Source organism: Chiloscyllium punctatum, chromosome 15, assembly GCF_047496795.1.
Source record: "Chiloscyllium punctatum isolate Juve2018m chromosome 15, sChiPun1.3, whole genome shotgun sequence".
Taxonomy (NCBI): Eukaryota; Metazoa; Chordata; class Chondrichthyes; order Orectolobiformes; family Hemiscylliidae; genus Chiloscyllium; species Chiloscyllium punctatum.
The window spans coordinates 2359006-2372680 of NC_092753.1; the positions used below are offsets into that span (position 1 = coordinate 2359006).

At 38.5% G+C, this 13675-nt stretch overlaps 1 protein-coding gene across 5 annotated transcripts in view; it reads right to left on the reverse strand.

Annotated features, from left to right (window-relative positions):
* The window catches only part of LOC140485981 (polycomb protein SCMH1-like), a 116701-nt gene that overhangs the window by 13934 nt on the left and 89092 nt on the right, over positions 1–13675 (reverse strand). For all 5 annotated transcript variants that reach the window (XM_072584464.1, XM_072584460.1, XM_072584461.1 and 2 more), the window contains 2 exons: positions 12177–12380; positions 6333–6515 (listed from right to left, as the gene is read on the reverse strand). In XM_072584464.1, coding sequence (XP_072440565.1) covers positions 6333–6515; positions 12177–12380 — 387 coding nt within the window. The remainder of the gene's footprint in view (positions 1–6332; positions 6516–12176; positions 12381–13675) is intronic.

Genomic DNA, 13675 nt, shown 5'->3' on the forward strand with positions numbered 1-13675 from the left:
GAAAACTGTGGGCGGCACGGTGGCACAGTGGTTAGCACTGTTGCCTCACAGCGCCAGAGACCCGGGTTCAATTCCCGCCTCAGGCGACTGACTGTGTGGAGTTTGCACGTTCTCCCCGTGTCTGCGTGGGTTTCCTCCGGGTGCTCCGGTTTCCTCCCACAGTCCAAAAGATGTGCAGGTCAGGTGAATTGGCCATTGCTAAATTACCCGTAGTGTTAGGTAAGGGGTAGATGTAGATGTAGATGTAGGGGTAGGGGTATGGGTGGATTACGCTTCGGCGGGGCGGTGTGGACTTGTTGGGCCGAAGGGCCTGTTTCCACACTGTAAGTAATCTAATCTAATCTAATCTAATCTAATCTAAAAAGTAGTTGGGAGTCTAAAGCAGTGATTCTCAATCATTTTTTGGCCACGGCCCCCCAGGAGCTCTTATCAGGTTCCAGGGCCTCCCTTTCAGACAGGGATACAACACAAATAGATAGACAGAAAATATTATTGAACACCAAGAAAACCTGAACATTCTGACATACTGGACAAAACTTAAAAAGACTATGAAATTAAACATCTATCAGGCCTAATGCAATCCTTGAGCTTGGTGCTTTTCTGCAAGTTTCATAATGCTGGGCTTCAAATTAGATTAGGCTTTGATATTTCATTGGTTCAGTTACCAGGGCCAGCATAAACCCTTGGGGCTCCCCTTCGCACATTTTTTAGTCTGTGGTCCTCTTCAAATGTGCCAGGGCCCCTAAGGGGGCCATATGGCCTCCGTTGAGAATAGCTGGGCTAAAGAACAGCCAATTAGCATTCCCACGTTCAGGGAACATCATTTTTAGGATTTGATTTCAGCCTCTCCAAAGAGTGAGAGGGAAGAGGGAGGGAAGGATGGATGTGCAGTCTCTGCTTTGTCACATAGAAACACGCACTGGAGCTCTCCCTCAGACTGAGAAGACCAATTTCCTGAGCATTTAGAATAAAACTGGAAGAGTCTCTGAGCTTGAATAAGAAGGCGTTTGCCTCACAGAAATATTGTCTATGGTTGAAAATACACTGAACATACTAAATCTTCTTGGTTAAAATCTCACAACACCAGATTATAGTCCAACGCTTTAACTGGAAGCAATAGCTTTTGGAGTGCCGCTCCGAAAGCTAGTGCTTCCAATTAAACCTGGTGGACTTTAACCTGGCATTGTGATTTTTAACTTTGTACACCCCAGTCCAACACCGACACCTCCAAATCAAATCCTCTTGTGTTGTCCTTTCAGCTATTCACTAGAAGCTTGAATTTCTTTTTACAAGTTTTTGGTCTCTACATAGAGTCTGATAATCTCCAAAAGGCAACTTTAACAGGATTCTCTTGCCTGATATTCTTTGCCCAAAATTGCAGCATGAATGACTATTTCCAGGTAACCTTTCATTAGAACTGTGCTTTCGACATCAATTGCTAAAATCAAATAAACTATTCTAGCTTGTTTATTAAGTCATTCAACACAGGAAATGTGCTACTCTACAGTTTCACGTATACTGGTTTCACTTCTAATCGGATGGGTCATTTCATGAAGTGAAAGGTGGACAATTGGTGAAGTATAAAATATTCAAGGCACAATTTTCCTCTTGTAAAAAGTGTAGGGGACAAAGATATAAGGAAGCTAGACTAATTGTGTGCCAACATCCATTAAGAGTTGACAGCTGAGTGTGGATGCATTTGTTGGCCTGTTGGAGGTCTTGATGCTGGGCTCCTGAATCAGAAGTTTCTGGCTAATTGAATTCTAGCAACGTCTGGGTCCAAAAGATCCAATAAGACCTATGTCTTGGTAAAAGGCATTCTCATGGGTGGCTCTTCAATCTTCTTGGAGTTGTGAGGAGATCAAAGGAAAAAAAAAAAAAGAGAAAAAGCGAGACTTTCAGAGGCTAAGCCCTGGCTATTCATCCATACCTCCAAATGTCCCCAGACAAGACCAATCAGAAGTCCCTAGTAGAGTCACCAAGATTTTAAAATCTACTCACGTTTTGGATGTAGGTTTGCTCGCTGAGCTGGAAGGTTCGTTTTCCGATGTTTCATCACCATACTAAGGAACATCAATGAGCCTTCGGATGAAGCACTGGTGGCATGGCCCGCTTTCTATTTGTGTGTTTAGGGCCCTTTGGTTGGTGACATCATTTCCTGCTGTGACATCATTTCCTGTTCTTTTTCTCAGAGGTTAGTAAATGGGATCCAAGTCAATGTGTTTGTTGATGGAGTTCCAATTGAAATGACACGCTTCTAGGAATTCTCGAGTATTTATCTGTTTGACTTGTCCAGGGATGGACGTGTTGTCCCAATCGAAGTGGTGACCTCCTATGTAAAGATACTAGCGAGAGTGGGTCATACCTTTTTGTGGCTGGTTGATGTTTGTGTATCCTGGTGGCTAGTTTTCTGCCTTTTTGTCCAATGTAGTGTCTATTACAGTTCTTGCAAAGTATTTTGTAAATGACATTAGTTTTGCTTGTCTGTATAGGGTCTTTCAAGTTCATTAGCTGCTATTTTAGTGTGTTGATGGGTTTGTGGGCTACCATGATGCCAAGAGGTCTGAGTAGTCAGAAAGACCCTATACCAACAAGAAGCAAAACTTATGTCATTTACAAAATAGCTTGCAGGAACTGTAATAAACACTACATTGGACAAACAGGCAGGAAACTAGCCACCAGGATACATGAACATCAACTAGCCACAAAATGACATGACCCTCCCTCACTAGTATCCTTACATACAGATGAGGAAGTACACCAATTCAACTGGGACAACACACCCATAGTAGGGCAAGCCAAACAGAAACACATACGAGAATTCCTAGAAGCATGGCATTCCAACCAGAACTCTCAACAAACACACTGATATGGATCCCACTTACCACCCCCCCACCCCCCCAGAACAGGAAATGACATCACCACAGGAATTACCAACGCAAGGAAACTTAAACACATAAATAAAGCAGGCCATGCCACCAGTGCTTCATCCAGAGGCTCACTGATGTTACCTAGTATGGTGACAACATGTCTGAAAACGAACCTTTCAGCTCAGCGAGCAAACCAACATCCAGAACCTCAACCTGAGTTACAAATCTTCTCAAAATTTGCTAACTAGTCACAGTTATTGCCCTCCAAGAAAGCAGCTATTTGGGCAAGATGCATGTTTAGATTCTTAAGTAGCCATTAATTGATCACAAAGACCTACCTGATGGCAGGTCAATAAAGTTGCCCATGGATATTCTCACCCAGAACATGACTGGTGAGATGAAGAAAGGGGTTAGCATCCCTGTACGGCCAACTTGTCAAATCAGTTTTCCATGTTAGGAGGGGAAAATCATGCTCTGCCAACAAATTCCCTTGGACGTTAAGACTCATTTAACTTTAAGGGAAGTATTGCTGAAAATTACACACTTTGCTGAAGCCTTTTGTCTAGTACTCAACAGGACAATTTGTGAGAACACCAGTTTAAGGGGCAGACCGAGACTTATGCTGCACAAGAAAAGTGTATGGATTGGTTGACAAAATCATTAATTGATAGACACTATTTGGAAAATGCATTCACCAGTACTGACTGACAGTTAATTGCCATACTTTGTTCAAATTCAGAACCAGGTAGGTTAACTGATTGGTCAGGGAATTACTCTGAGAAACTAACCACTGAATGGCCATCATCTACCTGCTGGGTTTTTTCTCTCTGCACAGAACAGGTCACGGTATATTAATATCTGTAGCTTCGAGTACACACATGTGCCACAATGACAACCAAACTGACAGTCTTAAATTGATTATCAGGGTACTCTTTTGCACATGTAGGATAATCTAGCAAATATTATCCAACTGCAGAATCACATTTAATATTGGACACTTTAGTTAGGCACCCTATTTGTTGTAGACATAAAGAATGTGTACCCATACTGCACCTGTTTTAACACATCAAACAATGTCAGCTATTTGCTAGTTCATTTTTCAGAGCAACGCTCTGACCAATCAGAAGCAGCCTGCCTGATTTAAAACTTAAATAAAACCTGTCAATCAACATTAATGGTTATGTTTCTCAACATCTCTACAAATCAGAAGAACAGAAGAGATGAAGAATAGGCTCTTCAAGCCTGTTCCACCATTCAATAGGTAATGGTTGATCTGCCCCAGGCCTCAAATCTTCCCTCATGCCATCTCTTCATAGTTGTCAAAGTCCCTGATATATTCAAAAATCTAACTCCTCTTTACAAGTTTTTGTGATTGAACCTTCATAATTATCTGGGGTAAGGAATTTCCAGACATTCATTACCTCCTGGGATAAGAAATATCCATTATACCTCAGTTTCCCTATACCCGTTTAGCTATTCATGATTAGTCAACCGTTTCAGCTCAAAAATCAACCCAGTGAATGAATTTTGAAGTGCTTGAAATGTCAGCATATCTTTTTTAAAATTAGACCCAATCAGTATACAATACTCCAGGTGCAGCACCATTTACAGCATACACAGCTGTGACAAGAGTTCCCTACTTTGAAAAGGCAGCGTTTCCTGACGTCAACGACTGCAGAAAACTAACACAGACACTTGTTGGGGAAACACATGGTTCCAAGCATTGAAGTAATAAGTAGACCACCAGCACAACCAAACCTGTGCATGTGATTCAAAGCAGCATAGAGCACGAGTGTATGTGTCCACAAACATAGCCTTTTCTAAATTCCATCACCCCAATAGCAAGACCGACCAAAATTCCACTTCCCTTCTTAATTATTTGCTGCACATGCACGCTAGCTGTGCCTCAACCAGATTCATCTGTGCTGCATTTTTTGGAGTCTCTCTCCATTTAAGTAATAATAAGCCTGTTCATAATTCCTACCAAAGTGCATGACCTCACACTTTGCTCACACTCCATCTGCCAAGATTTTGCTCACTTATTCAACCTAACTACATCCCCTTGCAGATTAGTTACGACTTCATCACAACATGCCATCTCACTAATTTCTGCATTTTCAGCTAACTTGAATACATTGAATTCTATCCTTGAGTCCAACGTTTTGACCAAAATATTTTTTTGCTGGGTGTCATGAAATAGCTGTTTAAATGTGGACAATGGCCTTCCCCTTGGTCAATCTTGCTAGTTACTTTAAACAACTTTCTTTCCACCTCTGTAATTGCCCTAAATTGATGACAGTAGTTTGAAACTCATGTTGCTTCTTCTCAATCCGAATTTGAAATCCTAACATGTTGCAATTGATCCTTAACTACAAGATTTCTTGGAAATCTACTTCATTACACATTACTGGATCTGAAATAGACTGTTTCCAGATAGTTGTACCTGCTTTAACTGCACTAAGAAAAAACCCTGATATGCCCTCCACAAAGTCATCTGCCATGGTCTCCTTGTCCAGTCAATCTGCAGATTAAAACGACCCATCACAATTTAGTGCCCTTCTCACATACCACCATTGCTTCCGGATTTACGCCACAGAGGGGCAAATCTTCAGGGGGCTACAGATTACTCCCACTTATGACTTCATTCCCTTGCTATTATCCAAACTGATTTCACATCATGTTCCAATGCACCAATTTCACAACTCACCATACCTTCCTTTAGTAAGAAAATTAGCCCAAGTTCTGTTTCCTTTTTGCCTATTCTTCCAGAAGATATAGTACTATTGAATATTGAGTTCCCACTATCGGTGACTCTACAATCACATTCATTTATTTATTTGTGTCACCAAATTATCTACCAGTATCAACTGGTCAACCAGTCAGCACTCGGCTCTTAAATGTTACAAATATCTTTTCTTGAATAGGTATTCTTACAAACAGTCCTCAAGAGCAAAACTACTCAGAAGCCAGTTCATATCTTTAGTTATACATTATTTAGCCAAAGAATCAACACCACTGCTTCAGGCAAGCAACTTATCCTGAGTGAGTCATTAAGTTATAAAACATGTGCTTAACTTGAAATTTCTTCCACTGAATTCAAACAATTGCAAACATCTGGCATTCCAAAACTCAATACTGTTGTGATTGGAGAGCTGAGATGAGGAGATAGATGATGCAACAATGAGAAACCTGGATAGGGAAACTATGATGATATCGAGCACATGAAGTTAAGGTGAAGCAGGACAAAGTTAGTCTTAATTACTTTTATCCTACCATCCTACCAAAACTAAAATAAATAATAAAAAGAGGGTATGAATGTAAAACATTCACACTCAGACTTTCTTATTCCAGATTTAACTTCTGAATCAATATTTTCACTTTGGCTTTCCAGGCAAAAAACTGCAGTTTTATTCTAAAATCATAATAATCGTTCTTTTTTAACAGAAATTGAGGTTCCTTTACCTGATTTCACTCGCTCATATTCTGTTGGACTGTGTGCATTACCTATGTATGGGCTGAAAGGCTGGCTGCTAAAGAGGTTCTCGCACTGCAAACTGTAACAGAGCTTCTCCAGAAATCTCAATACAAATGAGACGCTATTTACAGATGGAAGCTTCACAGTGTGTTTCTCTCCATCAAACGTGGCTATAAGAGGATAGAGAAGAAAAGTGAAAAGCGCTCATTGGACAAGGTGCAAAACACTTCAGCACATGGTACAACAAAATAAATAAATGTGAATTAATTAAAGGATGTTAAAAACATTATGCAGTTCTTTAACATATCTAGTTAAGCATCAAAATTACAGAAGCATAGAATTACAATGGGTCATTCAGCCCAACGTTTTTGCATATTTTGGCTGAGTGCCGACCCCCTCCCTTTACCCCATAACCATGAACATTGTTTAAACAAAATCTTTCAATGTCCTCTTGAATACCTCAATTGAATCTGCCTTCAATACACTTCCAGGCACTGCATTCCAAACTTGGAACTACTCACCTGGTATCAAAGCTTCTTCTCATCTTATTTGCTTCTCTTGCAAGACACTTTCAAACTGCTCTCTGATTCTCAATCTGTTTAAGAGAAGGAACAGTTTCTCCCTTTCTACTCTGTCCAGGCACACCAAAAGGTTTTAAAAACCTCTTTCAGATTTCCCCTCAGCCTTCTAGTCTTCAAGAAAAACAAGTTCCAAATTCTCCAATTTATCCTTGTAACTGAAATTTTGTATCTGCGGAATCATTCCCTTAAATCTCTTAGCGCTCTCTTTCAATGCATTGCAGAACTTTTACTGAAGTGTGGCATCCAGAACCGTACACAATACTCAAAAGTGAGATCCATAGTCTCCTGCACAGTTTCAGTAGAACATTCCTGGTCTTATACTCTGTCCTATTAATAATGAAACCTAGAATACAGAAAGCTTTACTGATAGCTCTCTCTACCAGTCCTTCCAGCACTAATGGTACATCCAGATCCTTCTACTCCTGCACATATTTTAGAATAGAACTCTATTTTATACTTTCTGTATTCTTTGTACCGTTTATCACCTCATACTTCTTCACTTCGAGCTTTACCTGTCATCAAACAATCACTTCAACTTACCAATGTCTTTTTTCAACTTCAACACTGTAGTCCTCACAGTTAACCATGACCAAGATTCTGTCATTTGGCATCTTTTAAATTGTCTCATTCAAACTAAGACTTGCATCATTTTTATACAAGTCAAGGTCCCAATACCAACACTTGCAGAATTTCACAATAACCTTTTCTCTAATCCTAAAATGCCCATTCACTATTACATTGTCAATTTTGTATCAACGTTGTTACTGTTCCTTTCTTCAAAGTTTAATGTGTAGCACTGTTGTGTGTGTGTTTTGGAAGTCCACCAATACCATGACAGTCCAGTCTTCTTCTACTCTGTCACTTTTCGAAAAGGCAAGTCAGTCAGACACTATTTTCCCACAACAAATCTATGCTTACTCTACAGAATTACCACACATTTTTCAAGGTGACTATTCCATTCTGAAAAATAATTTCTAGAATTTCCCTTCAAAAGATAAATAGATAGCAATTACAGACTAATCTTTACAACAAATTATATGGGAAAGTTAATAAAAAGAGAATGTGATGTAACGTATTTGTGACAATCTTGAACATACCACAAATCTGGATCGGAAAAATCCAAACAGAATTTTAACATTTATATTGAATATTATATTGAAGAAACTTCAATTTAAATTTGGAGAGACTGGGGTACTTTTCTCCCTTTGGAATGTCAGATATACAAAGAAAACAAGACCTTCATCTTAAAGTATATAGTACAACCTCAATTATCCAAATGAGATGAGTGGGGAGTATTTTGTTCGGATAAGTGACTGATTGTTCGGATAACTGATTACGTTTTTACTGAATTTTGAGAATTTGTTCGGATAATCTGAAATTCAGATAATTGACGTTCGAATAACTGAGATCGTTTTGTATAAAGGACCATAAGATACTGGTGCAGGATTAGCCATTCAACGCAGTATGCTCTACCATTTGATAATGAATGATAAGCTACTCAAGCTTATACTCCTGCCTTGTCCCTATAACCTTTGGTACCCTTACTAATCAAAAACCTATCTATCTGTCTGTCTTAAATACACTCAACGACTTGGCTGCCACAGCCAATTGCAGCAATGAGTTTCCCACCATCCTCTGACTGAAGAAATTCCTCATTTCAGTTCTAAAGGTTCATCCTTTCACTGAGGTTGTGCCCTTAATTCCAGTCTCTCTGACTAACGGAAAGATTTTCACCTTCACTGTATTCATGGTTCAGTTCTCAGTGTTCTCCAAGTTTCAAATCAGATTCTAACCTCCCACCATCCCTGCAATTTTCTTTTATATTACTAGCTAGCTTGCCCTCACATTTCATCTCTCCCTTTATTGCTTTTTCAGCTGTCTTCTGCTAGTTTTTGAAGGCTTCCCAATTCTCTGGCTTCCTACTCATCTTCACCATATAGTATGCTATTCTTTTTGCTCTTATGACGACTCTAACTTTGTCAGTCAGCTGTGATTGCCTCATCCTCCCTTCGTAGGTTTCTTCTTCCTTGGGATGAATTTCTGTTTCCTGAATTATTGCCAGAAGCTGTTGCCATTCTGCACCATCGTCTTCCCAGTTGGACTCCAAGCAACTCTGGTCAGCTCCTCCCTCAGGTCTTTCTAGTTATCTTTACTCAACTGTAATATCATTAAATCTGATTCTGGCTTATTCCTCTCAAACTCCAGGGTGAATGCTTTCATGTTATGATCACTGCCCCGGAGGGGTTCCTTCACCTACAGTTCTTTGATCAAGTCTGCCTAATTATACATCATCAAGTTCAGAAAAAGCCTGTTCCCTAGCGGGGTCTACCACAAGTTTTTTCAAAACAAAAAGAAGAAAATACCATTTTTTGGACACTCCCAAATTCCTTTTTGGGATCCACTACCAGTCTAATTTTCCCAGTCCACCTGCATACTAAAGTCCCCCATAATTACTGTCATTTCTCACGTGTTTTCTCTATTGTCTGCCCCATATTCTGACAACTTCTAGGAAGCCTGTACCTAACTCCCGTCAGGGTCTTTTCTCCTTTGCCATTCCTCAACTCTATCCACAGATTCAACACCTTCCAACCGTACATCACACCTTGTTATGGATTTAATTTAATTTCTTACTAACAAGGCAACCTTTTGTCTACCTGCTTGTCTTTTTGATAGGACTTGCATCCTTGAATATTTAGTTCCCAGCCCTGAACACTTCGCAGCCATGTCTCTATGATGCCACACAGCACAACCACCAATTGCACTACAAGCTCATTTACTTTGTTCCATATATTGCATGCATTTAAATACAACACCCTCAGTCCTGTGTTCACTGCTCTCTTTCTCACAGTTATCCCCTTATCTGCTGTCTTGTTAGATTTCCGACCCTTTCCATACTTTGTCCTGTTATTTCTAGAAACGTTAATGACCTCTCGAGCCCTCTTTTCCTTTAAGCTTAAAACCCTCGTAGCCTTGCTTTACCCAATCAACTCATCTATTCTTATTCTAAATGCTTCTGTAAAAAAGTAATTTGACAAGGTTATACATGACAACTTGCACTTTCATAGTATCTTTAACATTGCAACATCTGACCAACTTAAAAGTTCATACGATGTTTTGAAAACTACCCAATAGCCTTACAATAAAAAGAAACATCCACCTGAGTAGATCAGTAACTATTCAATTCCTTTGCCCTCGCAAGTGATCAAAGACAGTAATTGCAACTGTGTGGCTAACAATTGCAAATTAATAGCTTAATTATACACTAATGGCTTGCAGATGAATATACGTGAACATAGTCACATAAGCTCTTTACAAAGATGTATTATTTTAATTATTCCTCTGTAGATCAAAGTCATTATTATTTCAAACAATTATCTTCCTTTTTTTGCTTATCTTATAATAAATGTTGCTCTTCTCTAACAGTCGTTATGCCATAGTAGCTTTCCCCGACAAAAAATTTGATTTTTCTTCTAACTTTGCTTCTTTAATCTACTTTTCACCTCGTTTTTGAGAACCAACTATGTTTTCCGACACATCTAACCAACTTTAGCCCTCAGGTAGGCTGAAAGGTAAAACCTGTGAAATTGTCAGATGTAAATTTAAAAGTGGGATTGAGCAATTAGAAAGCAAATGGAGGAGAAAGATACAACTTGTTTTTGGAATTCTATGAGGATGAAGTTAAAAATTTTAGAAAGTCAGGCACAGTTAAAGAGAAGATATCCATCCAATGAGTTAAGATCCAGTTTACATGTAGCACAAAACTCATGCAAGACTTTCACTCAGTGTCATTGCTTCTGAGAAATTGAAAATAACAATGCAAATAAGAAGTTTGGAATTAGTTAACACAGATAGATGCAAACCTATAAATTTAAAGACAAACTATTTGAAAATCATCACAATTGTCAACATCTGAAACTATTTTAGTTTTGCTTTCAGTGAAAAACATTTGGTGTGCATTGAAATCGTAACAATATAACCGTATCTCCGCATTTATTGTTACAAAACGGTCATCCATGGTAAGATAATACATACATATGATAACTCATACAGTTTTGAAATTTCAACGAAACTGCTAAACCTTCTAGTTGAACGAAGTGAAAGACTCACTGTTGGCAACATTTTAATTTATAACTAAAATTATGGATAATTCATTGAACCCTAGTTCCAACATTCTGTTTGGGTTTTGCTAACATGCATTTTGAATCATTATTCATATAAAACAATTCAAAGTATGCCAATGACTGTCAACAGGATGTTAACTTAACCACTGAATCATAGAAACTCTAACGCGTGGAAAGAGGCCTGCTGGCCCATTGAGTTTGCACCAATCCTCCAAAGAGCATCCCATCCAGTCTCAGACCTCACCTTTCCCTGCATTTAACATGGTCAATCCTCCTAACTTGCACATCTTTGGGCTAAGGGAGGAAACCAATGCAGACACAGGGAGAACATGCAAACTCCACACAGTTACTAAGGCGGGAATCAAACTTGGGTCCCTGGTGCTGTGAGGCAGCAGTGCTAACCACTGAGCCACTGTGCAGCCCAAAATAATAATATACAGAAGTATAAACAGTATATAACAGTAAAAATACAGAATTTAAGTTAAAGTTCCTTCTACAATTCTTAACATTTAGTCACTCTCAAAGGATTACTTTTGACTACTTAACATGTTAAGTCTACACTGGTGGCCAATACTTGTTATTTGTTGTCTAGCTACCTACACTAAAAGATAATTCTGTAATTCACAATCAATAACTTATTTAACTTCCATCTTGGCAATACTGGAGAACAGATGCAAGATACATTATTCTGTTGAAAGGAACAGTACAAAGTATATAAAGTACTGCCATAAAATAACTTTACTTCAGCCTCACTTGAAGGTACTGTGGACAGAATTTCAATCAAGGCCTTGAAAGCACAATTAGATGATTAATTGAAAAGCTACAATTTGTAAGGCTGTAGAGAAAACACAGAAAAGCAGGGTCAAGGAGAACTGCTCTTAGAGAGTTGTTATGGGCATGATGGGCCAAATAGCCCCAGCCGATGCTATAAACATTCTCTGAATCTATATGAAATGCCTCTAAACGGTCAAAATACATATTGAGCTCATGACAGGCACAATACAAATTTTTTTTTTGATCAGTGTAAATTCGTCAGTTTTTCATATTTATCTTTATTGTATAGATAAAATATATCAAATCTGAACAAACTGAAAAATAAATCTTTACAAACATTTTTAATTAAATGTACCTGTTATTGCTTCTCCACCATGATGACCCGACTTAAGAAATGAGAAGACTGTTTTAGCCTGGTAGGCACAATCAACACAACCTTGTACAGCCTGTTGAAGCACTGTTGGTACAGGACCAGGTCCAAAATGATCTGGAAGCTGTTGAATGTTTTTTTTATTGAGATGTGGTCCGCAGTTTCCATGTTTGTTAACGTACACACAAACTGTAATAAAACAGCTGCTATTAAACATTAATACTTCAGCTTAACCTAGCCAATGAATTTATTAATTAGTAACCAACAAATTAATTGCTCCTAGCTTTCACTTAGGTGATTTCTGTGCTTACTAAGTAAATTTAATGATGTTTTTGCAATTTTTTACCAAATTGCAAGTTAATCTTGTCTAGAAATTTAACAATCACACAGTCACAGCACAGAAACAGACCCTTCAGTCCAATCAGTTCATGCCAAACATAACCCCAAACTAAACTAGTTCCATCTGCCTGCTCCTGGCCCATATCCCTCCAAACCTTTCTTATTCAAGTATCTATCCAAATGTCTTTTAAATGTTGTAATTGTATCCACATGCACCACTTTTGCAGTCCACATACGAACTACCAATTGTGTAAAAGATTTGCCTCACGTCTTTTTTAAATCTCTCTCCTCACTTGAAAAATGTGCCCCCAACTTATGAAATCCCTCAACCTAGGGGGAAGATAATGACCATTATGTGGATAAACCAACTGTAATTGATAAATATGTAAGCCAAGATAAGGATAAACTACATAAACATGCTTTGTATCTCACCTTACCCAGAAGCAGCAATTACTTAGTACTGTGGTTTATAAGATGTTGAAGTTTTCATGTTGAGAAGTGAATTATTGGTCTAACTCAATGCCTTGGAAAAACAAATGTGGTTACATGTTTGTAAAATGTTTAGAATTTTTGTCCAAGGAAACTTCTTGAAATGCTATGCAGAATTGTGACCTTCAGAATCTTTTGCAAGAGCTTTTACGAACAGGGTAATCCGGTTCACAGGATGTGAACTGAAATGTAAAGGAATTATGACAGCAGCCTAAACCAAAGACTGGGATATGCCCCAAGAGGGTAGACTAACAAAAGGATTAAAAAAAAAGTGCTTCAAGACACTGGCAGACACTGATAAATGAACCAAAGATTGTCAACTGAACACTTCGGAGACATGGTGCCACAGGTATGCAGGAGATAAACATTAAAGTAACATAAAGCTATATACTGCTGCCATTTATATGTATCACAGTTTAACTTGCACTGGTTAAAACTATTGCCATTCAATCATTGTTTGCACGTATGTGCGGTGCTTGATTAGTTAAACAAGTCTGAAATGTAACATACAAGTTAAGAATGGCATTAACCAAACCAGAAATTTCTGGAAATACTGATTATTTTGGTTCCTTAAAATAGGATTGTCAACTTCATGTTGAATTAAGGAGAGTTCTTTGACATGGCAAATCAACTCAATAGGAGTGAGAAATAATCAT